Below are 25,859 nucleotides of genomic sequence, written 5' to 3'. Positions count from 1 at the left end.
AGGGACAGAGGATGTGGCTCAGTCGTGGAATAACTAGTAACTAGGCTGTGCAATGCTTTGGGTTCTGTTCTCAGTATCCCCAGTCACATAATAATTCACCCAGGTGATTCCAGCATGTCCTTGTTACCACAGAATGAGGATGGCTGAAGTCAGTGCCATTGCCCGTGTCCTTTTATCCATGTTTCTTTTGGAAGTTCTCTGGACCTTACCTTCAAAAAAGGGATAATCACAATTCTCAGACAAAAGTAGACAGAGCAGTGGTAGCAGCGGTAGTAACCAGCAGACAACAGATTAAAAACAAAATCAGGGGCTGGTGAAATGCCTTAGATGTTATGCGCTTGCCTGTGAATTCTCCAGAACCCACGTAAGCCAGATGTACAAGGTGGCACAAGCATCTGGAGTTCATTTCCAGTGGCTGAAGGCCGGGGTGCGCCCACTCTCTATCTGCCTCTTTGTCGCTCTCAAATAAATGAATAAAAACAAACAAACAAACAGGGGCTGAAGAGATGGCTCAGTAGTTAAGGAGCTTGCTTGCACAACCTAACAACCGGAGTTCAATTCCCTAATACCCACAAACGGCAAGTTGCCCAAAGTGGCTGAAGGCCCTGGTGTGCACATTCTTTTATTTTTCTCTTTCTCTGCTTGCAAATAAATATCAAAACACTGAGTGCTTACTTGGCATGCTCAAGTTTAGTTCGATCCCCAATGCCATATATATAAACACACATAAAGGAGGACAAGCTGGGCAAGGAGAGACAGAGACCGAGAAAGAGGGGGAGAGAACATTTGCCTGCAAAGCCAAGGGACCCAGGTTCAATTCCCCAAGACCCTCGTTAGCCAGCTACATAAGGGGGCACATGCATCAGGAGTTCATTTGTAGCGGCTGGAAACCCTGGGGTGCCCATTCTCTTTCTCTGTCAAATAAAAATAAAATATAAAAAAATGCAAACAGAAAAAATATAGCTAATAATCCTTTTCTATGGTCTGTTTAGCTCGAACCTTAAAAATATGCATATATCTTAATGCAATTTACATACCTAACAATAAAAATTACATGAGAGTCCCATGGTTATTTGCCTAAGGACTTTCCTTATATTTAATCTTCACAATAAGCTTGGTTGAATTTGCAAAGTCACTAGGCTTTAAGTTTTCTTTAGGAGAGTTTTTTGTTGTTGTTGTTTTGCAAGGTAGGGTCTCCCTCTAGCCCACGCTGACCTGGAACTCACTATGCAGAGATCAGGCTGGCCTGGAACTCACAGCGGTCCTCCTACCCGTCTCCCAAGTGCCGGGATAAAAGGCGTGCACAGCCTCATCTGGCCTTCCTTTTGATAAAGACATTTAGCAATATAAATTCCCCTCTATGAACTCTTATAAACTGTATCCAACAAGTTTTAATAGGGCCTATTTTCAATTTCACTGGATTCAAAATATGTTGTAATTTTTCTTTGGAGTGCCCTATAATTTTTTTTTTTATAGAATGTTACTTAGAAATCAAACATAGGGGAATTTCCTACACTTTTCTGTTTTATTTCAAAGGTAATTCCACTATAATAAAGTTTGTATGATTTATAACTTTTAAAATCTACACAAACGGCCAGGCATGGAGGCTCACACCTTTAATCCCAGCACTGGGAGGCATAGGTGAGAGGGTTGCCGTGAGTTCGAGACCGCCCTGAGAATACATAGTGAATTCCAGATTAGCCTGAGCTAGAGTGAAACCCTACCTTGAAAACAAAACAAAACAAAACAAAAAAAATAGTATGCACAAAGCTCTGTATGCTGGTGCATCCCAAGGGTTTTAAGCACTTGAAGTAGAGGCAGGTCAGAAGTTAGAGCCCAAAATGGGTTACATGTGACCTCTTAAAGCGGACAACTCACCTTGAAAATAAGTAGATTAAAAAAAGTATAGCTTGTGACTCCATTTCTGAGAAAAGGTGCTATTTCTTCCACTACTGAAAACCAAAACAGAATGAACAGTACCCCTGCCATTATCAAACTGTTTTAAAGGATATAGAAAGTATCCTTAAAACTGTAGGTTCCTAGGACAGAGGGCAGACTGTTAGGGTGTCACCTCTGAGTATATACTGCCTCCAACGAGCTGCTCTTCTACTTCTAGAATTGTCCGACACACACAGCTGACAGAAAAATGAGCCACCTCGACGACCAAGTATTTATAAATTCCAATTAAGACAAAAATGAGGCATGACAAAAACAAATATAAGTGAAATGTCCTTAGTGTTATTTCCAAGGTGAAAAAGCAGGGGAGGGCTTTAGAGATGGGTACAGTTAAAGTGCTTGCCAGCTTAACCTAAGGACCCAGGTTCAATTCCCTGGTACCCACAGTACTCATGCCCGAGGTGTTGCAGGTGTCTGGAGTTCAACTGCAGTGGCTGGAGGCGCTGCCGTGTCCTTTCTATCTGCCTCTCTCTCCAAGTAAATAAATGAATAAAATATATTGTTCTTTCACCAACTACTGCAATGTGCCTAAGTCAGACTGCCCTGTACTTTTTACTAAGATCTAACATATACCTGACATAGTAACACATCTAACACATTACACTTGTAAGACAATTGTTTTATTGTTGCCAAATTTAATATTGCTCATGTTAAGGAAATATTTCTGAAGCTGGATGCACAATATAGTGCATGCATCTGGAGTTTGCTTGTAGTAGCTAGAGGCCCTGGAGCACCCATTCTCTTTGTAAATAAGGAAATATAAATATTTCTTAAAAAGAAAATGTTCCTGGCTGATACAATGGAAGGAAGTATTAACAGGTAAGATACCATGCCAATTAGAGAGCCATTTTATTTTAATTTTCAAGACTGGGTTTTGCTCCATATACCAGGATGACCTGGAACTAAATATCATGAGTGGTAAAACTTACATGTGTGACTCACTGAAATGAGCTTGAGTTCATTTGAAAATTCACTTTTTAACTGAACAGATTTCCTTTAGTTTTTCATGAACTTTTTTCTTTAGTTCAAACTTCAGATAAGGGACTGGACAGATGATTCAGCAGTCAAGGCATGTGCCTGCAAAGTCTAATGATGCAGGTTCAATTATCCAGTACCCATGGAAGCCAGATACACATACGAAGTGGCACATGTGTATGGAGTTCATTTGCAGTGGCTAGAGGTCTTGGCATGCTCATTCATTTATTAAATCAAATAAATATTTTTTTAATTAATTTATTTGAGAGTGACAGAGGGAGAGAGTGACAGAGGGGGGGGAGAGAGGGGGAGAGAGAGAGAGAGAGAGAGAGAGGGAGAGAGAGAGGGGGGGGGGAGGGGGAGGGAGGGAGAGAATGGGCGTGCCAGGGCCTCCAGCCACTGCAAATGAACTCCAGACGCTTGCGCCCCCTTGTGCATCTGGCTAACGTGGGTCCTGGAGAATCGAGCCTCGAACCGGGGTCCTTAGGCTTCACAGGCAAGCGCTTAACCGCTAAGCCATCTCTCCAGCCCTAAATAAGTATTTTTACAAAAGGGCTGGAAAGATGGCTCAGTGGTCAAGTCGCTTGCCTGCAAAAGCTAACAATCTTGAGTTTGATTCCCAGGACCCAAGTAAAGCCAGATGCACAAAAGGGGCACATGCATCTATAGTTTGTGTGCAGTGGCTGAAGGTTCTGGTGTGCCCATACTCTGCTTACAAATAAATATTTAAAAAAAAAAAAAAACTTTTTCAGGTAGTTTTCCAAAGACTGAGTTTCAAGGTATCTTTAATGTTCCTACCTAACCATATGTCCAAAAATTCTATTTCTAGCCAGGTGTGGTGGCGCACACCTTTACTCCCAGCACTTGGGAGGCAGAGGTAGGTGGATCACCATGAGTTCTGATTAACTGTTTAAAAAAAAAAAAGTGTAGCCGGGCAGGGTGGTGCACGCCTTTAATCCCAGCACTCAGGAGGCAGAGGTAAGAAGATCGCAGTGAGTTTGAAGCCTCTCTGAGACTACATAAGTAAGTTTCAGGTCAGCTTGGGCTAGTTGAGACCCTACCTCAAAAAAAAAAAAAAAAAAAAGAAAGAAAGAAGAAGGAAGGAAGGAAGGAAGGAAGGAAGGAAGAAAAAAAGAAAGAAAGAAAGAAAGAAAGAAAGAAAGAAAATGAAACTTGGCACGTATCAGTAATCCTAGTGTCCAGAGGCTGACGTAAGATGATCTTGCGTTTGAGGCCAACCTGGGCTACAAAATGAGCCCTAGGAGGGAGCAAAGATGAGAGGCGACCTAGCTAAAAACTAATTATTTCTATATTAATAAAGTTTCCAAGACTTCCAAATTTGTAATCTTGTGTATTTACTTGCAACAAGTTGTCCAACATACAGTATATATGGGACATAGTGTTTCCACCTTTGCTTTTCAAACCCACCTCCCCAAAATGATTGACAAATCTAAGTTACAGGGAATTTTCAGCATGGTGATCCTCAATAAAGGTGGGAGCTCTAGTGAATATAAACCACTATTACTTAAAGCAGCCCTGTAAGGAGGACTGGGAGGTAGTCTGAGTCATTTTTCTATTTCAATATAAAAGACATACGAAACCCTTATATTCCACAATCCATACTTGTAAACCTCAAGTACAATGGTAACTGAATTGTACAGAAGGCAAAGTTTACAGAGGAGTTTTTGACCCCAATGCATCTAAATTAGCACACCTGCAAATAAACTGAATTAAGTATCAATAAAATTCACAAAGCCAGAAGCAGTTTTAGTGCTCACAAGTTTATATTTTTAGGTTTGATAAAGATTCTTGTGTATTTTCTAAATACACAGACAAAACAGTTTTGGAGGTTTACATACATGTCTTAGGACACTTATATTAGGTAGGTAAATTACATTAAAAAAATTGGTCTCCGTAAAAGATCTTCCCAGAGAGCTTTTACAAACAGCAGGCAGAAGAAAGTGTATTTTTATGTTTACAGTGTTTAAAATGCTGATTCTCCCATTTCATAATGGCCTCAACCATCTCAATAGCTAGTGCACTCCAAATTTTAAGTACCCAATATCATAAAATTCAGGGCTAGAAAACATCTTTTAAAGTGTGCTTATCCCTAATACATTTTAAACATCCTTGCACTGTTCAGCTTCACTTGAAAGCAGGGAGACAGCAGGAAGGAAAACAAAACAAAACCAAAAAACAACTTTAATTCCTAAAGTGACTAAGTAAACACCTGTTAGTTCTACGTATGTAGGTTAGGTACCATCATTAAGTTTAAGGATCCGGGTGACTGAAGGGCACAAAAACAGGGGCTTGTGTCTAGTTCTTCAGATTAAAAAAACATTCTTTTGAAGAGTGAAAATACCACAGCCCACTAACAGCAACTGCTACACTGAGGTGTGTCTTATTTAAGTCAAAGTGACAAAAACAACCACTTTGTTAGACGAAAATAGAAAGGGTATCCACTAAGGGAGGGGAGAAAAGTATGCTCACAAAATTCCTAATACAGCTGTTTTACAGGGAAAATATAAATTTACAAAAAATGTTATTTAAGAGGCACCAAGAAAGCCTCCTAGAAAGAGCGGGGCTTCAGAATCAGGCCTGATCAAACCCTGCTGTAGCAAAGGTGTGGTGAGTAGGCAAGTTTCTGAATTTCTCTGAGCATTTCCTTATCTATAAAATGGAAAGAATAGCACCTACCTTATGGGACTGCAAGTAAGAGTGCACACAACATAATGGGTAGTGTGGGCAGGCAAAAGTGGGAGCTTGTGGAATTGTAAAAATGAATTTGTTCAATTTTTTCATCACTTTCCCCTTAAAACACTTCAGTCAGCTTTAGCCACTTTCAAGTTGTAATCCTTTGATTTCCTGTTTTCTTATGCCATTTTTTCATTTCTTCTTTCCCATTTGGCGCATCTATTGTTAAACAATTAACATGTACTATGTACCTAGTATATACCAGTGTTCTACAAACTGCAACGAAATTAATCCCATTCACTTGTCTCCAGAAGGATGGCTTAGACTTAATTCAACTTGTTTTTGCTCAAATTTTCAAAGCCACTGGTTCATGTCCAGTTTCCTTTTCCAATGTTTCCCCTCCTAAACTTTCAACTGACAGGGTGCTAAAATTTAGAAAATTACTAGTAAATAAGAAAGCAATGAGGCCCAAGAGCCACGATAGAAGAGGAACCATAATGAAGTAACTGTCTTAAAGAACCCAAAGACGCAACGCATGACATCTTGATTGATGAGAGGGATAGTTACCACCATTCATATATGAAACTTTGTTTTTCCCATCATTAAAATAAAAAATTCTAAAATATTTTTCATTTAATATAAATTACAAAAGAAAGCTTCACCAAATATACAACACATAATCCTGCCAGACATATAGACAAAATTATGAGTATTCATTCCATGACGTTACTGAGGCCAATCAGAAATTCTTAGACATCTATCCAACTTCCTGGAGTTCAGAAAAAGGAATATACTTTAAAAAATAGAAATGTCCAGTAGTATACCTTAGCACTAAAATTAAAGATCTAGAGGGAAAAAGGCAGTCCCTCAAGACCATGAAACAAAATAAATTAGGCAGTCAGCAAGTAGAAAAAAATCTGTCAATTCTGTATCTGGTAAAACGTTTACTTCAAAGAAATTTTTATATAGGCTGAGGCTAATATATATTCAAGAGTATAAACATTTTTCCTTTGGATTGCCTAAAAACAAACTCTTTAAAGTATATTTCAGATGACTAAAAATATAGCCAAATCTGTCACAACATGAAAGGCGATGGACAATTATAGGATATTTTAAATTAACAGAAATAAGCCATCTACAGCAAACTTGCTTCCAAGTAAAGCAAAAACAAAAGCACAAAAATCCTGTAGTGTACCAAATGTGTATTTCAATTTACTATACGAATCTAACAAAAAATTTTGGTCATAACTTAACAGATATACATAAATGATTTAAAAGTAATAAATGAAAATTCTGTTTTACGATAACTTCATATCTTGAAGAAAAGTAAAAGTACATTAGAATGTAAAGCCAAGTCCAGTTTCTATGCAATAAGTGAACTATTGTCTAATAAAGCAAATTTAAGTGATTTTTAGATATATATATATATATATATATATATATTTGCTCTTTAATATATATTTATATATAGACAGATCTACCAATTGTAAACTATGGTTAAAGGAAGGGGATAAATGGGACAAAAGAAATCTTTATACTATACTTACATATTGACAAAGCAGAACATTTTACTTTTAAAATACTTTTCTTTCATAGTATTTTTGCCCAAATATTTCTACTTTGGACTTCAATAGAATTACGTTTCCTCATTTGTTTCAAACACTGAGAATAAGATGCACTCTTCAGTTTTAAACAAAAATTAAACCAAAACTATTCATCTGCCAGGCTGATAGTTAAGTAGAAACTACCACAAGTTTAGATGACAATAGATGCATCTAATCATGTAACCGTAATATTTCATCTTTATCAAAGCAGAAACATCATTGTTGCACATTAAACCATTATTCTACTGAGATCAGAGACAATGATAAAGCATATCTCCTATTTAAAAAAAATCAACTTTTCAACTTTGATCAGATGGAGCACCAAAACGATTATATCTGTCAAAGTTTCTGTAATTTCTTCCACACAACTAGCATAATTTAGTTACCTGATATAAAATAGGAAAATATATTCAGTATTTATTTAAAAGAAAGCTGAAAATATGATGTCTTTCAATCGTATATAATATACAATATGCTCCTGATAGATAAATGCCATCCATATTGACATGTAAAAAGGTTGCCAAGAGTTCCACAATCGGCTCATTCGTCTGTCTCCACGCTAAATAAAATCTTAACAATTTCAACAGAATATCACCCTTTGCACCCTGAAGAACTTAGCTAATAATAAAGCCTCTCAACACTTTATTTGTAAGATTATGCAAATTGTTGAGTCATGGTGAATAGAAAGAATGTATCAAGTTGTAGGGACCTTAAGGAATGGAAAAATAAATTACCAACCATAATTTAATCATACAATAGCCCCATAAATATGAAACAGAGGAGAATGTACATTTTGTGTCAATTTTAATGGTACAAAGGGCACAGGAGTAAAAACCTGATATTTCACTTATATTGCATAATAAGCTAACCAAACTGGACATGGAGGATAAATTAGAAAACAAATTAATTTTACTTATGTTTCTATGACTTTTCTTCAATCAGATTTCCTTTTCAAATAAGGCTGAGGTATAGTACACTGGCAAAAATAATAGGCAAACAATAGTGCCAAAGTAACAGATACCCAAAAAACCAAAAACCAGGTCAGAAAAACATCATATATAACCATTTATCAGATTAAAGCAGCAGGAGATAAGTTACTTCTAAATCATAATCAGTTTAGTGGTATTTGTCAACTTTGCAACATCATTCATCATTTGTGAAGTAAAATTCATGTCAAAAAAGGAAAGGGAGGACAGGGGAAGTCAGTTCACTCCAATAAATTACCTCTCCAGTTCTTATAAACATGCTTAGAAGCACAAAATTGAGAAATAATAATCTAAGACTAGAAGAGACTTGGTTTAAGTTATGAAGCAAATGAAAAAAATACAAGAAAATAGAACCAATGGGGTTAAAAAAGCCCCTCACTGAAAATCTGTATTAAAAAAAATAAAATTAATAAAAATAAAAATAGAAACAAAACTCTACTAGTACAAACTAGCCTGAGTGGTTTGATGGACAGAGTGATTGGGTCAACTGTCACTGTATTTCCATAGATGGATTTTCTTCATTCATGTGAAAGTGGCACATGAATGTCAGCTCTATAAAGGACAAGTATATTTTCATAGAACCCAAATAGTTAACTGTATATCCTATAAATAAAAAATATTTTACTCTGATAACTGAATGTGGGGACTACATGTAATCCAACCACATGGTGGTTTGCTGTACAGTCCTGTGCAAATATAAAAAAAAAATTTATTTTTTTTTTGCTATAAGGCTTTAACCCTACAGTTTTCACAGCAACGTAACTACCATCCAGCATGTACCATATTTTGCAAGCCTTCAAGTTCAACAATCCAAATTGTCGATTCATAGTATGTCCAAATGCAGCATCCTAGGAGTCCAGTAGGTCAGTTAATCATCCAGGGACATACAAACATCTCCTGGTTGATCTTCTCCATCATCACCCAACTCTTCATCAGGCTCACCCACTTCATTTTCCTCATATTCTTCATCCCGGGGGAATTCCGTGTCCTGTCCCTGATCGGCACCTTCTTGTCCTCCTGGCTGTGACTTATCTGCACAGTCTACACAAACCCCATAGCGCCGAGATCCGTGTCTTATTCCAACACTGGCTGCTAACATGAAGATCTTCTTACACACCATACATTTGTATTTTTTATCCTTTTTATGCACCTAATTGAAGTGAGAAAAATCCAATGAAGTTGGTATAGAAATGGAATGCATGTGAGCCATTCAAACCACACAATAAGAAGTAATATAGCAATATTTTTCAGTGTAAGTTCCAGTATCTGTTTGCTTATCATTCTTTGTCTAAACCAAGTTTATAATTCTCTTTCCTTCAATTTGCAATCAACTCTTTTTTTTTTTTTTGAGGTAGGGTCTCACTCTAGCCCAGGCTGACCTGGAATTCACTATGTAGTCTCAGGGTGGCCTCAAACTCACAGCAATCCTCCTACCTCTGCCTCCTGAGTGCTGGGATTAAAGGCGTGCGCCACCACGCCCGGCTCGCAATCAACTCTTAAAAATGCTTTAAACTGGACTGGAGAGATGGCTTAGCAGTTAAGCACTTGCCTGTGAAGCCTAAGGACCCTGGTTCAAGGCTCGATTCCCCAAGACCCATGTAGGCCAGATGCACAAGGGGGCGCTCACATCTGCAGTTCATTTGCAATGGCTAGAAGCCCTGGCATGCCCACTCTCCTCTCCCTCTTTCTCTCTCTGTGTGTTGCTCTTAAATAAATAAACAACAAAAAAATAAAGGCGTGTGCCATCATGCCTATTTAAAAAAAAACAAACGCTGTAAGCTGGAGAGCTGGCTCAGTGGTGTTTAAAGATGCTTGCTTGCAAAGCCTGAGAGCCTGGGATGGATTCACCAGTACACACCTTTAATCCCAGCACTCAGGAGGCAGAGGTAGGAGGATTGCCAAGAGTTAGAGGCCACCCAGAGACTACATAGTGAATTCCAAGTTATCCTGGACTGTGTGTGAGACCCTATCTTCTCGAAAACACTAAAAAGAAAAGCTGAAAATCAGACTGAAGAAATTTCAGTTTAAAGTTATTTTAAATCTCTGTATTATATCAAAAAAGTTCTTTGTGCTTGATGTGAACATGGGAATACTGCTGTAATACAGACTCACTACATAAACAATGCTTTAAACATCATCATTAATACAGTTTATCTTAATGATCAGTTGGATTTAAAAGTCACTTACCAGGGAATGTCTTTTTACATGTTCTCTTCGGGTAAACAACTTTCCACAAATATCACAGCTAAATGATCTTACTCCCGTATGAATAAGCAAGTGTCTTTTTAGTGTTCGTCTGTATTTGGCTACATAGCTACAATGAGGGCATTTTAACTTGTTCATGATTAGAGATGACTCACCTTAAAAAATTAAGAAAATTAAAGTTATTTATTATGTATTACTGGGTAAACAGCTTTATAATAACATTCAAATTGTTACAGGGCTACTACTTATTTTCTTAAAGCTCAAAATATAGAAGCTTTTATTGATTAAAATTTAACAATTCTGTATTTGGGGTTAGGGAAGGGACATGGTTCCATAAGTAAGACTACTTAGTCCACAGCATGAGGGACTCCAGTTCAACTCTCAGCTCCATGAAAAAGTATGGCCTCACAGTCTTGGAACTCTAGCCCTGAGGCAGAGACAGAAGAAATCTGTGGCTCACAAGACAGCAAATCTAACCCCTTAACATAGTGTCAACTGTTAAGTTTAGTTAAGAGATTCTATCTCAAGGAAATAAGGCATAAGAGTAATGTGGGCATGGGACTACACACATTCACGGAGAAAATTCTGTGTTTAGTTGACTAATACTTGCCATTCTCCCATGTTTCTTGTTTTGGCCATGATTCTGGCAATAATCCATACTTGAAATCATTTGAAGCACCTGGTATCAATCCATACTTGAAGTCATTTGAAGTACTTGGTATCAATCCATACTTGAAATCACTTGAAGGACCCGGTATCAAACCATACTTGAAATCATGTGAAGCCCCTAATACAATGGAGAAGTGACTCTGAAGTAATAATGGTGGTAATAAATTCTCTTTACATTCTATAAGCAATGATGGAACATCTTAAATTAATCTAAATTAAAACTTATGCACAAGGCACCAGCCTCAAATACCACACTGAAAAGAAATGAAACACCTGGACTTTCAGAAATGTGAGCTAGTAAGTAAGGCTGGCCTGCTTCATTATCAGAGAAAATGGTCTAAAACATAGGGAGGACATAGGTCCTCCTGGATTTCATTCCAACTTAAATCTGTATATAATTTCTTAAATCTATAAATCTTTGGACAATAGGAATATGAGCAGAATCTTCCACAGCTATTGTCACCCTATTTGGAGGCGGGAGGTAGAGATGGCAGGCAGGCAGGCGCGCGCGCGCGCACACACACACACACAGCATCTGTAACTTTTATATACCAGAAACATTCCTTTCCAAGACAGGTAAGTGCAGAGCTCATTCATGCAGCAATACAAACAACTTAAATGCTCATACAACTACAGCATTTTTTTTAACATCATGCTAGTGCTCAAAAGCTCTCAGATTTTGGAGTATTTCAGATTTCAAGCTATTTTGTTTTATTTTTTTTTGAGTTTTTTTTTTTTTTTTTTAGGTAGGGCCTCCCTCTAGCCAAAGCTGACCTGGAGCTCACTGTGTAGTCCCAGGCAGTTCTCAAACCCAGTGATCCTCCTACCTCTTCCTCACAAGTGCTGGGATTAAAATGCAAAGCATTACTGATTTTTTTTTTTTTTTTTTTTTTTAGGGGGGGAGGAGAGGGAAGGGAAGTAAAAGGGCTGTCAACAAAGCCATCCAAAATTTTAATTGTATGTACATTACTGCTAGGGAGAAGTTTTCAAATACCAGAAGAGTATTTTCACATGTGTGAGATAGGGATAGGCATGGCGATGTCAGCCTGTGGTGGTCAGGCTATCAATTTTCACCTTCACATTTTGAAGTAAAATGGGAGAATAATTCCCATTTCTTAGCTAAGTCAGTAAAAACCTAAGTTTAAGTTTTTCTCTAGGATAGCAAGGACTGTGCTTATCTTTCTTACCTTTGTAAGACATACAGACCCTTCAAGTATTTATTGAATAACTGTATCTAACAAAAGCTAACAAAACCCTGGCATTTAAAATAATTTTATTTTGGGCTGGGGAGATGACTTAGCTGTTAAGGTGCTTGCCAGCAAAACCAAAGGACCAAGGTTCAATTCCCCAGAACCTACATAAAGCCAGATGCATAAGGTGGCATATGTGTCTGGAGTATGTCTGTAGTGGCTAAAGGCCCTGACTTGCCCATTCTCTCTCCTATCTGCCTCTTTCTCAAATAAATAAATCTTTTAAAAAATGAACAAAATTATTTTATTTTATTTTTTAAGAACATGTATACTTGCCAGGAGTGGTGGCTCATGCCTTTAATCCCAGCATTCAGGAGGCAGAGGTAGGAGGATTGCTGTGAGTTTGAGGTCACCCTGAGACTACATATGAATGCCAGGTCAGCCTGAGCTAGATTGAGACCCTACCTCAAACTTCCCCCCCTTCAAAAAGAATTCTTATATCCCTCTTCCCCATTTTGAGGGTCCTACTCAGTGGGGTTACTGATATTCACTGTGGGGTTATAAAGGCTTCAGTCAGCCTATGGGGGAAAGGGACTGTGCTTAAGGATATTTCTATATACCCCCTTTCTTCTGCAACGATCCCTGAACCTTGGCAGACCAATTAGCAGTCTGATTTAATGTTCTCTGTAGACTGGATTTCGGCTTTGATAGGTTTTGATTCCCTGGCTTTTAAAATATATATTTGGGTCACGCATGGTGGTAGCACATGCCTTTAATCCAAACACTTGGGAGGCAGAGGTAGTAGGATCACTGTGAGTTCAAGGACAGTCTGAGACTACATAGTGAGCTCTAGGTCAGCTTGGGCTAGAGACTGAAACCGTAACTTGAAAAAGATGGAAGTGGGGCGACTGGAGAGATGGCTTAGTGGTAAAGACACTTGTCTGTGAGCCTAAGAAATGAACCATGTTCAATTCTCCAGGTCCCCCATAAGTCAGACAAAAGGTGACACATGTGTCTTGAGTTAAGATTACAATGGCTGGAGGCCTGTGCCAATTCTTTTTCTCTCTCTCTCCCACTCTTGCATTTAAAAAAGGCCAGTCGGTTGGGAATGCCTCAAAAAAAGAACTGGGGGGAGGGGAGGGCTGGAGAGATGGCTCTGTAGTTAAGGTATTTGCCAGCAAAGCCTAGAACCTGAGTTCAATTCCCCAATACCCACTTAACGCCAGATGTACAAGGTGGTGCATACATCTGGAGTTCATCTGCAGTGGCTACAGGCCCTGGTGCAACCATTTTCTCACCTCTCTCTCACCTTTTCTCTCAATAAATAAAATTTTTAAAATATACTTTTACTTGACAAAATGGGAAAGGAAACAAAGTTGGTGTGCAAACATTTATTACACATTACATTTCTAACATGGTCCCCTGAAAAGTACACTTTCATTCTAAAAGGGCAAAAACCTGTGATCTAATCACGGCCCCTACTGCATGCATCTAGTGGAACCCTTGCTTTTCTGTAATACCAGTGTTTGGCTCATCTGCTGTGTTGCTGAATTTACACAGATGGGCTTATGTTTCCTCCATTGAGCCTTCTCCATAGCCACTTTTTGAGATCATGTGACTATGATAGCTCCCAACAACCTTTTACACACTGGGAAAACCCCATTCAAGTGGTTTGCCACCATGGATAATCTTGAATTTTTTCTTATGAGGATTATACAATCTTTCCAATTCTATCATTCTTCTATTAGCTTAATATTAATTTTTTCACTAACATACTCATGCAATTTTTGTCCTGAGGGTTGCAGATGGCTCAGAGCTTAAGGAAACTTGCTTATAAGCCTTATGTGGGTGCACCCACATAAAGCAGGCAACAAAGTGGCTCATGTGCCTGTGATCCCAGTGATCTACGGCAATGGGAAGCAGAGCCAAGAGAATGCAGAAGGTTGCGTCGGTGGCACACACAATGGCAACCTGAGAGCACATGTAGGTGGGAAGGAGCAGGGCGTGGAGGAGCATGCCTTCAATCCCAGCACTCGGAGGCAGAGGTAGGAGGATCACCTGAACTAGCGAGACTCTACCTTGGGGGAAAGAAGGGGGAACACACACCTTGAAGTTGTCTTCCAACATATATAACATGGCACTCAGGCCTATATGCACACACATTTTTTTGAGGGGGTGGAGGGCGGGGTTCCTACCTCTGCCTCCTGCGATTAAAGGCGTGTGCCACCACACCCAGCTAGCTACTTATTATTTATCAACATTTGCTATAGACATCAACAACTGTACAATTATTTTGGAAGCAAATTAAAATATACTCAACTACTTTTAAGATCATTATTCTTACTCCATTTACATGCTGGCAAGAAGCCTTAAGCCCTTTGACATTCAAGTTTTTAAAACTAATTAGTTTTCCAGACAAAACTGCAGGCTTTAGTAAACAGGTACAACTAGTACTTCCCCATCTTCAGATGTTCTTGTACACACTGCTGCAGAAAACCTTTCTTTACCTACCAGCAGCGTCACCCCCATCTTGAGCAGAGCAGGCTTCAGCCAATAAACTTGCACTCCCAGTCCCATCACCATCCGGCCCTTGGAGGAGAGCACCATCCAAATCTGGAAGGACAATTAGAACAATTTAGATATACACCGATCTGTAATCCAAAACACCTCTTTCCCTTAAAATTGTGTCTTATGAAGACTAAATACAAAAGATTACCTGATTCCTAGCGCATGCTGAATATTAACCTTACAGACACACAGCTACAACAGTACAAACAAAGGTGAGCTCCAGGTGAACAAAGACTATGTGTGTTTCTCTCTGAACTTCCTAATCATTTTTTTAAAATTGTATTTATTTGAGTGAGAGAGATAAAGAGAGCCACTGCAAATGAACTCCAGATGCATACGCCACCTTGTACATCTGGCTGACGTGGATCCTAGGGAATCAAACCAAGATCATTTGGCTTTGCAGACAAACCTTAACCTTAACCGCTAAGCCATCTCTCCCGCCTCCTTCCAATGATTTCTTGAAGAACTGGCAAATGCTAACATGAACCTGGTATTTTTGACTTGCTCAAAATACTTGGTAAGGAAATTTTACTTATTTTTACTAACAGGGCTGGAGATGGCTTAGCAGCTAAAGACACTTGCTTGCAAAGCCTTGACAGCCTGGGTTCAGTTCCCCAGCATCCAATAAGAAGTAAGGTACACAAAACAGCACAGGCACCTGGAGTTTGCTTGCAGTGGTGAATCCATTCTGTATGTCCATCACCACCATGTCCACTAAGAGCTATTTATTTGCTTCTAAAAGTCTTGTTTATTTCTCTCTGGTATGTGGGGAAGAAGAAAGTGCATAGGTGTACCAGGGCCTCTTGCCATTTTAAACTCCAGAATAGCAGGATTTGCAAGCAAACACCATTAGCCACTAAGTCCTCGCTCTAGCCCAAGAGCTGATTTTAAAATGTCTAGAAGGCAAGTCCACAATGCTGAGCTGAAAGCGTCTTCTCTGGGAGCTGACTGTGTCCCAGAAAGTGCTATGCAAGCTGCTGCAGGAGCAATGTCATCAATAGCCCTACCCAGCTGTGGAACCTGTGTGCTCTATAACTGGGCTGCAAGGCAAGAAGATATGTCCACTCGTATAATAGTGGCATAAGTTATTGGACTAACTTAGTTCCTTTAAGTGACTACTTTGTGCTCAAGACATCTAAACCACCCGCTGCAGATTTAGGGAGCCTCGCAGGGAGTAGTAATAAAGGATGTAAGAAGACTAGGGGTCACCTGAATACAACACGGCCATTAGAAGCTATGGTTTCCAACAGAAGGTTTGCCCTGTCAAGAGTTCACATTGATGAGGCAAGATTCATGGGCCCCACCCTCCCAGCCACAGAGCAACTGATGCCTGCTCAGCGCGCAGGAAGGGGTCAGGTACTTCCACCCATGACCATGCAAGCAACTCATTCACCCTCAGTACATTTTTAAAAAGCATGAAAGCTAATATAAAGATTAGTGGGGGAAGAAAGGAAGTTGATAGGAACAAGACCAAAATACCTATACATGTATGAAATGTCAAAAACATAAATTAAAAATAGAAAATTCTGAGATCTGGGGGGGGGGGGGGAAGAAAGTAAATGGATCTGACAAATGGGAGTAAACTGATGAGTTTTGATGAGGATTCTGGGAGAGTGACTGCAGCAGGAAAAGGACAATATGAACCGATATTTAGTTATGCGTACTGAGTCTGACATACCTGAGCAGAGTATTGCTTGCGGTGGGGAGGGAAGTTAAAGAGGGAGGTTTGTTCTACCTGGCATGGAATTTCAGCTCTGCTGCTTCCCTGAACAGGTAAGTTTTCCTCCCCAGTGTACTGGTTTGCAAAGTCCCTATGACAGCATCACCAGGATAACTCTGCTAGAAATGGAAGGTTTCAGGCCACCCTAGGCTTACTGAATGGTATCATGACAAGCCTCTTAAGTGATTCTGATTCTAGTCATTTAAGTTACAGACAGGTTAACAATGAGAACAATTTTCCATTAAAAAATGAAGCTTTAATATCAGAAGAGATAAATACCACTTAATATTTTTTTCACTTTGAAATCTAACTGGTAATAGATGTTTAGTACAAATACCAAGGCACTGAACAGATAAAGACCATGAGAAAGGGCTGTAGAGATGGCTTAGCAGTTAGGTTCAATTCCCCAGGACGCATGTAAGCCAGATGCAAACTGGCAGATGCATCTGGAGTTTTACAGTGGCTGAAGTCCCTGGTGCACCCATTCTCTCCCCCCCCCCCTCTCTCTCAAATAAATGAAATATTAAGAAAAAAGAAAGACCACGAGAAAGCATGTATGAGTGTCCAATAAACAGAAAAGCGTTTCAATTTGAGGGGTTGGGTCTGAGTGGGCCAACGTGCTTGCTTGCAAAGCCTGCTGGTTCAAGTTTGATGACACCCCCCAATACCCATTTTAAAAAGCCAGATGCAAAAAGTGGCCCAAATGTCTGGAGCATGTTTGCAGTGGCAAGAAACCCTGACCTTCCCATACTTTTTCCCCCAACCCTTCTCTGCTTGCAAAAGAACTATTTTTAAAATATTTTAAAGTATTTTTTCATCTTTAATCCTACACAGATACCAAGTATAGAACTCCTCAGTGAACAGCACTGAAGTCTGAAGTGGAGGATCCCTGTGAGTCTGCTCTGGGACTATAGATTGAGTTCCAGGTCAGCGTGGGCTGGAGTGACACCCTTTTGAGAACTCTTCACTCAAAAGAAAAAAGTGGGTGTGGTGGTGCACGCCTTTAATCCCAGTACTCAAGGACACCCTGAAACTACATAGTGAATTCCAGGCTGGCCTGGGCTAGAGTAAGAAAAGACCATGAAAAACAATATTTGAATTCTAAAACCAAATCCATACTACAGTTAGTAAACTGTAACCATTTGGTTATTGATATCAAAAACAATCAAAACAGGCAAGTATGGGGCTGGAGAGATGGTTTAGTGGTTAAGGCATGTACCTGCAAAGCCAAAGGACCTTGGTTCAATTGCCCAGGACCCACGTAAGCTAGATGCACAAGGGGGCACAAGCGTCTCAAGTTCATTTGCAGTGTGTGAAGGGCTTGGCGTGCCCATTCTCTCTCTACTTGCCTCTGTCTCTCTCTCCCCCTCTCAAATAAATACATAATTTTAAAAATAAAGTTAAAAAAAAAACAGGCAAGTTTTTCCAGATGGATAAGCTTTTACAACAGTACACTCTACTTAGGAATCAGTATCAGACAACCACTGTTACCTTATTCAAAGCCAGCCAGAGTCAAGCTCATTACTAGTTATACTAATGTGAGTGATAGAAACTGTGCAACCTATGACTCACCTAAACACAGGATTTAATCCTGCTTCATTAGGAAGTGTAAAAGTAACCCTAGGTCATCTTTTCCTCTAAAAGTATAAAACACTAATATAAGCCTGGTATGGTGGAACACACCTTTAATCCCAGCATTCCGGAGGTAGGAGGATTGCTGTGAGTTCTAGACCACCTTGAGATTATATAATAAATTCCAGGTCAGCCTGGACTAGAGCAGGACACTACCTCAAAAACAAAACACAACAAAAATCTAATATACTTTCTTATAGTATAATTAAGACCCTGTCATTTCATTTAAATTTACCCCCAAAAGGATAAAAAGCTACCAAAAGAACATTCTGAAGCTCTATTAAACAAATTTGTTTCAGCTGGTGGAATACACCTGTACATAATCCCAGCCTTTGGGGGAAGGGAAAGCAGAAGAATCTTGAATTTGGACACAGCAAGAGACTATCTCAAAGCCTGGCATGGTGGCTCTCACCTATCACCAGTACTTGGGAGGCTGATATTAGAGCATTATCCTAAGTTCAAGGCCAGCTTCAGGGGAAAAAAAGAAAAAGGGAGGCGCTAGAGACATGGCTCAATGGTTAAAAGTTCTGCTCTGCAAACCTATTGCCTTGAGCTTGTATCCCCAGCACCCATGTAAATTTGGCAGCAACTGTAATCTCAACACACCTACCTACAGCAAGGACAGGCAGGAGAATCTGGAAGCCTATGGGCTAGCTAGCTTGCCATGTGCAACAAGCATGGAAGGAGATTTAAAAAAAAAAAAAAAGCCGGGCGTGGTGGAACACGCCTTTAATCCCAGCCCTCGGGAGGCAGAGGTAGGAGGATCGCTATGAGTTCGAGGCCACCCTGAGACTCCAGAGTGAATTCCAGGTCAGCCTGGGCTAGAGTGAGACCCTACCTCGAAAAACAAAAAACACTCCAAGGTTGTCTTCTGACTTCCACATGTGCATCACAGAGCATTCAAACACACAAGTTAAAAAAAAATTAAATGGGCTGGGAAGATGACTCAACAGTTTAAGGTGCTTGCTTATAAACCTGCCAGCCCAAGTTATACCCTCTAGTTCCAATGTAAAGCCAGATGCACAAAGTAGAGCACATGAATCTGGTGTTAATTAGAAAGAAGACTGTCTCAAAAAGACAAGTGGGGAGCCAGGCATGGTGACACATGCCTTTAATACCAGCAGTTGAGAGTCAGAGGTAGGAGGATGGACCATGAGTTTCGAGGTCACCCTGAGACTCCATAGTTAATTCCAGGTCAGCCTGGGCTAGAGCAAGACCTTTTCTCATGTTAAGGAAAAAAAAAAAAAAAAAAGGGATTGGATGGGAAGAGATAGTAAGTGGTTAAATGCATGCATCATGCCTACTCCACTGCCCTCTAAACACCTTTTGGGTTCATGTTTAGGTACATATATTAATATATATTAATGCTACTCTTGCTTTCAGTCAGAGAAGCTTCTCTTTTACAGATGTTGATGACCACTGGGGTGTGTCCCAAGTCACCAGAATGCTGACAAGAAAAGAGACATCATTATCACACCTTCCAAGGCTCAGGGTCCACTGTGGGGGGGCAGGAGGGGGAGTGGAGGCAAAAACTTAAGAGCCAAAGGGTGAGGATTGTTCACAATCCTGTCTTCCAGACACAAAATAGCCTTGGTATTCATGAACTCACTGTGCTCACACTACCTACACAAGACCTACAAAATAGGGGAAAAAAAATGATGACATCAATTTATAAGAGAGACTATATGGAGAGAAGGGATTCAATGAAGAGCATATTTGACAAGGAGAGAAGGAAAGAATGTGGTGGGAATTATCATGGTTAGTTGTCTATACTTATGTAAGCTTTAAATAAATGTTGTTTTAAAAACATTAGGTGGAGAAAGGAAGGGAGGAGGATACTTAATAGGTTGATATTGTATATATGTAATTACAATGATTGTAATGGGGAGGTAATATGATGGAGAATGGAATTTCAACTGGGAAAGTGTGGGGGTGGGGAGGGAGGGAATTACCATGGGATATATTTTATAATCATGGAAAATGTTAATAAAAATTAAAAAAAAATTTTTTTAAATGAAAAAAAAACAACAACAACAACATTAATTCCACATTATGATGGGTGGCTATTTTTCTGACTGGAAGCAGGTCTATAGGTATGGTATGAAGTACTCAAGAAACCAGAGCTAAATGAGTTCAATTTTTCTTCTATTTTTACAAACCTGTAGATGGTTAACAGTAGCCTTTTAAAGACAATTTTGTTTCTTCCACTAATCTGTGTTTTCATGTATCTTAACTATTTTTTGTTGTTTGTTTTTTTGAGGTAGGGTTTCATTCTAGCGCAGCCTGACCTGGTTACCTAAGTTTTATATCTATGTGATAGCTAAGAGTATTTTGGGTGCTGGTGAGATGGCTCAATGGTTGAAAGTGCTAGCTTTTGAAGCCTGCTTGCCGAGGTTAAATGAAGCACAAAGAGGCACATGCACCTGGAAATCATTTGCAACACTAAGAGGTCCTGGTACACCTATACTCACTCTTCTCTTCTTGCAGGTAAATAAAATTTAAAAATATATACTTTCAGCCAGGTGTGGTGGGGCACGCCTTTAATCCCAGCACTCAGGAGGCAGAGGTAGGAGGATCTCCGTGAATTCGAGGCCACCCTGAGACTACATAGTGAATTCCAGGTCAGCCTGGGCTGGAGCAAGACACTACCTCAAAAAAGCTAACAAAAGTCATATTTAAAATGAACACAAAAAGAGTGTGAAGTTCTCTTTAAAACACACACACATACACCTCAAAAAAAAAAGTTTCCTTATTTTTTATCCTCAGTTTTACGAATGAAGACACCAAGACCACATGCAGTTAAGTGAGGGCAGAAGTACAGCTCTGTCAGCTGTGTTATACAGCCTCTTAGCTTCACAGAACACTGAGCTCCAGGACTGACAAGCAGCAAGCAATCCTAAATATGAATAATCTACAGTGCTGGGAGTAAGTCCTAAGTATAACATAGTGATACGTGATAAACTTTTTTAAGTATGAACAAAAAGCATCCTTCAAGCTGGCTGTGGTGGTGCACACCTTTAATCCCAACCCTTGGGAGGCAGAGGTAGGAGGATCACTGTGGGTTCAAGGCCTGGGCTAGAGTGAAACCCTACCTCGAAAAATCAAAAATAAATAAATCTTCATTCTACCCACATTCATTTTTACTATCTTCCCTTTAGTTAATAAAACATTTCCAAACAACAAGAAAAAAAAAAAATTCCCAAAACCTCATGGGGTAGAAAGATTAGTTTGATCTTCACAGTGACACACTGGTCTTAAAGCACTCCTTCTTCCAAATTAATGTGTCTGGTTACCTACATATTACAATTTTTAACTTTTATTGAAATAAAATTTTTTATCTCCTGTTTCCCCACCCCCTCTCAAATAAACAAATATCTTTTTTAAAATCTACTTGGAAAAAAAACTATTCAAGAGGCAGAGGGAGAAGGATCTTCATGAGTTCAAGGCCACCCGAGACTACATAATGAATTCCAGGTTAGCCTGGGCTAGAGTAAGACCCTACCTCAAAAACCAATAAATAAATAAATAAATAAATAAATAAATAAATAAATAAATAAATAAATAATCTACAACAAGGATGAGGCTGTAACTCAGAAACACAGAAAACGAATTTAAATTTAATTCAGTCCACTACAACTTTTTTTGTTTTTGTTGATAGGATTAAAGATATGTGCTACCACGCCAGACTTACCAAAACATTGGTATAAAAAATTTTTTGACCTGGGTGTGGTGGCTCTCATTTATAATCCCAGCTAAGGTAGGAGGAGTTGCTAACCTTGAACAGAGATCCCACCTCCAAAACTATAGACACAAAAAATTTCTTCATCATGTAGCAATACTGGCCACAAAGTAATAATGAAACGCTGAGGGAGGTATAAAAAACATAAAAGCCAAGGTACTATTTAAGTCAAATTAATATTGGTATCAGCAGGCTAAAACCCCTTCTGTAGTTTGCAAACAAGTACTTTAGCCTGAGTGCTAAACTATCAACATACCTGTTTTGTTTTGTTGTGTTTCCCAATTGTCTCACTATTTCAAGCATGACATATACAAACTAACCCAGGTTCTTAGAATATAAATACTCTTGAAAAGAATAACATAAGGAGACAGCTTAGAAATACTTAAACTCCACTGTATAAACACTAAGATAGTCAACTTTTACTTTGATGAAAATACATTCTTGGGCTAGACAGAGATCTTAGTGGTTAAGCGCTTGCCTCTGAAGCCTAAGGACCCCTGTTCGAGGGCTCAATTTCCCAGGACCCATGTTAGCCAGATGCACAAGGGGGCACACGTATCCCGAGTTCGTTTGCAGTGGCTGGAAGCCCTGGTGTGCCCATTCTCTCTATCAGCCTATTTCTCTGTCTGTTGCTCTCAAATAAATAAATAAAACTAAAGAAACATTAAAAAAATACATTCTTGCCGGGCGTGGTGGCACATGACTTTAATCCCAGCACTCAGGAGGCAGAAGTAGGATTGCCATGAGTTCAAGGCCACCCTGAGATGAGAGAGTTAATTCCAGGTCAGCCTGGACCAGAGTGAGACCCTAGCTCAACCCCCCCCCAAAAAAAAAAAAACCCAAAAACTTTAAACAAAGTATTTTATGTATTTGAGAGAGACTGAGAGGGAGACAGGAAGAGGCAGATATAGACAATGGGCCTACCAGGTCCTCCAGCCATTGCAAACAAACTCCAGAAACATGGGTCACCCGGTGCATCTGGCTTACATGGGTACTGGAATTGAACATGAGTCCTTAGGCTTCATAGGCAAGTGCCTGAACCACAATGCATACTCAATCTCAGCTTTGACGCACAGTAGAATAAAAAAAAAAAAAATTCCCACACACAAGACCACAAATACTAATTAAACTTGAATCCCTAAAAGACAGATACCAGGTATATGGTCTATAACATACAAATGTCTGGCAAATCTGCGGCTAAGATTAAGAAGCACTGTTATACAAAAACTGGCAATGAAGTTTTGTTGGAAACCCACACACGTTTACTTATTTATGACTTTTTATCTTATAAAGCACACAGCACAGCTGAAAATCTGTGGCTCCACATTATTCCTTAACCATAATGCTCTTATATTACTCCTCTTTTTTTTGCTTTTTGAGAGCTCATTTAAAAAATTTTTGCCACAGATCAGACATACCCAGGTGGCTGCGGTAGGACAACTTCTATGAATTTGAGGCCAGTCTTGGCTACAGAGTAAATCGCAGGTCAGCCTGGGCTAGAGAAGACCTTGTCTCTTAAAAACAAAAAAACTACTCTTAAAAAAAAAAGTCACAGGAAAAGCCTTATGAGGTAGCTCAAACCTGTAATTCCAACATTCAGAAGGTGAGATTGAGGGCAACCTGTGTTACAGAGTAAATTCCTAGGCTAGAGTAAAACCTTGCTTCCAAAATAACAAATTAAAGCCTACCTCAGAGTGTTTACTCCTAAATACTTGATCTAAAAATACAAGGGAAAAACAGAATAGTATTCATTGTACATGTATGCTAATTTAAATAAATGGCTACTAAAGAAAACTTATTTGAATACAAAAGCCAGAAAAACTATTTCCCAGGCTACTATGTGGCATTTTTGCCCAGTGGGAACTAACAACCAGATGATCCCCCTGTACCAATCAGAGATTAAAGGAACGTGCTTTGCGGGAAACAGGCATTAAATCATATGACAATTCTGGATAAAATGAAGTACTTGTAGAAACCATAAAACCCACTGTACTGCTTCTTCCAATCAAGTTATGTATAACCAGATTAGACTGTGGTCATTTCTACTTTTTAGTAATGGCCCTCCACCCACTTTTAACAAAACCTCTACCCCCGACGTGATCTTATATACACTGTCAGAAATAAATTGAAAACAAAGGTCTCAGAGGCTCCTCCTCCTACCAATACAAAGGAGAATGGAAATCACATGACAAAAAACTTAAAATGTTCCTGCTTCAGTAAGAGCTATGATGACCTGTTGCTCTAAACATGTAATCTCATAATTAGAAAATTCTTTCTTCTTTTTTGAGGTAGGGTCTCACTCTATCCCAGGTTGACCTAGAATTCACTATGGAGTCTCAGGGTGGCCTCAAACTCACAGCGATCCTCCTACAACTCTACCTCCTGAATGCTGGGATTAAAGGTGTGCACCACCACGCCTGGCTTAGAAAATTCTTTACACTTAAATGTCTAAGTAGGAAAAAACTGGCAACTAGGTCTCACAGATGTTTCAAGGTGAAAGTGATTCCACAGTACCCCTGAAGACTCTTCTACTAGTAAGACAGTGAACACAGGAAGTGTAGAAAGCAAAACTGCACTGCCAGGCGTCCACCTCTGATGGTTCAACTTAAACATTTTCTATCTTGTGAGGATACAAAAGTATATCCTACAATCACTTTTTTTAATTTAAAAAAAATTGTATTTTTTTTATGAGCGAAAAAGACAGAGCAAGAGAGAGAGAATTAGTGTGCCAGGGCCTCCAGACACGTGTGCTACCTTGATACGATCACTTTTTAAAAACATCTTTTGGTTTAGTATTTAATGTTATGAACTATCTGTCACTTATAAAATAGGTTTGGGTTGGAGGATTTGACAAACTATGCTAGAAGTGTGCAGATCACATTCAAGGCAGGCTAAGCTAAGGTGAGGTTTCAGTAGGCCAGGTGTATTAAAATGTATTTCTGACTTAATTACAGCTTTATCTTATGACATGTTTATGAAGCAATAATCTCATCATAAGTCAAGAAGTGTCTGTATATAGAAGACCTGTATATTAAAACTTTTAGTCAAGAAGTGCTCTAGTCCATTTGCCTAGTCCGTTGCTCCCTTATGGTGTACTCAATAAGCCCCTTTGTAAAAATAAATACATTTTTTTCATATTTTTTATATTTATTTTATATAGTGCTGGGCATGGTAGTGCACACCTTTAATCCCAAGCAGCTCTTGGCAGGCAGAGATAGGAGGATCTCTGAGTGTTTGAGGCCACCCTGAGACTACATAGTGAATTTCAGATCAGCCTGGGCTAGACTGAGACCTTACCTTGAAAAACCCAATAAATAATAATAATAATAATAATAATAATAAAAATTATATTTAGGTGAGAGTGACTTAACAACTAAGCCATCTCTCCAGCTCCTCTTTTAAAAAAAAAGATACATATATATGATGAGGGGGGGGCAGAGAGAGAACTCCAGGTCCAAGTGCCACTATGTGCATCTGGCTTCACATGGATATTAGGGTATTGAATCCAGTCCTACAGACTTTGCAAGCAAGTGTCTTTAACCACTGAGAAATCTCTCCAGCACCAATAAGCTACCCTTAAAAAAAAAAAATAAGGCACCTACCTACCTGTCACAGAGGTCCTGAGGATCTACTTCAGAGGAGCTGCTGAAGATGGTGGAGTAGGACAGGGAGGAGGCCAAGACGTGAAGAGCACCCTGGCCCAGGACACAATTCTGGGTTTCAGTGCATCTAACCCACGGGGGGGGGGGGGGGGGGGGGGGGGGGGGGCGGGGTGGTGGTGGTGGTGGTGGTGGTGCAAAGACACCTTTCTTTCCCTCTTCTTCCTCCCTCTCTCTCTCTCTCTCTCTCTCTCTCTGCTTCCAAATAAAAAATAAATAGACAGGGCTGGAGGGATGGCTTAGCAGTTAAGGTATTTGCCTA

General features: G+C 39.4%; 1 protein-coding gene across 1 annotated transcript in view; it reads right to left on the bottom strand.

Annotated features, from left to right (window-relative positions):
- Positions 1-4,693: 4,693 nt before the first annotated feature.
- Positions 4,694-25,859, bottom strand: part of Zbtb10 (zinc finger and BTB domain containing 10) — a 40,574-nt gene continuing 19,408 nt past the window's right edge. Inside the window, exons 3-6 of the mRNA XM_004656891.3 lie at positions 14,791-14,892; positions 11,031-11,207; positions 10,403-10,575; positions 4,694-9,365 (exon numbers count right to left, since the gene is read on the bottom strand). Coding sequence (XP_004656948.3) covers positions 9,084-9,365; positions 10,403-10,575; positions 11,031-11,207; positions 14,791-14,892 — 734 coding nt within the window. The 3' untranslated portion in view covers positions 4,694-9,083. The remainder of the gene's footprint in view (positions 9,366-10,402; positions 10,576-11,030; positions 11,208-14,790; positions 14,893-25,859) is intronic.

The sequence above is a fragment of the Jaculus jaculus genome, chromosome 2, assembly GCF_020740685.1.
Source record: "Jaculus jaculus isolate mJacJac1 chromosome 2, mJacJac1.mat.Y.cur, whole genome shotgun sequence".
Classification (NCBI taxonomy): domain Eukaryota; kingdom Metazoa; phylum Chordata; class Mammalia; order Rodentia; family Dipodidae; genus Jaculus; species Jaculus jaculus.
This window is presented reverse-complemented; position numbering and strand designations above follow the sequence as displayed.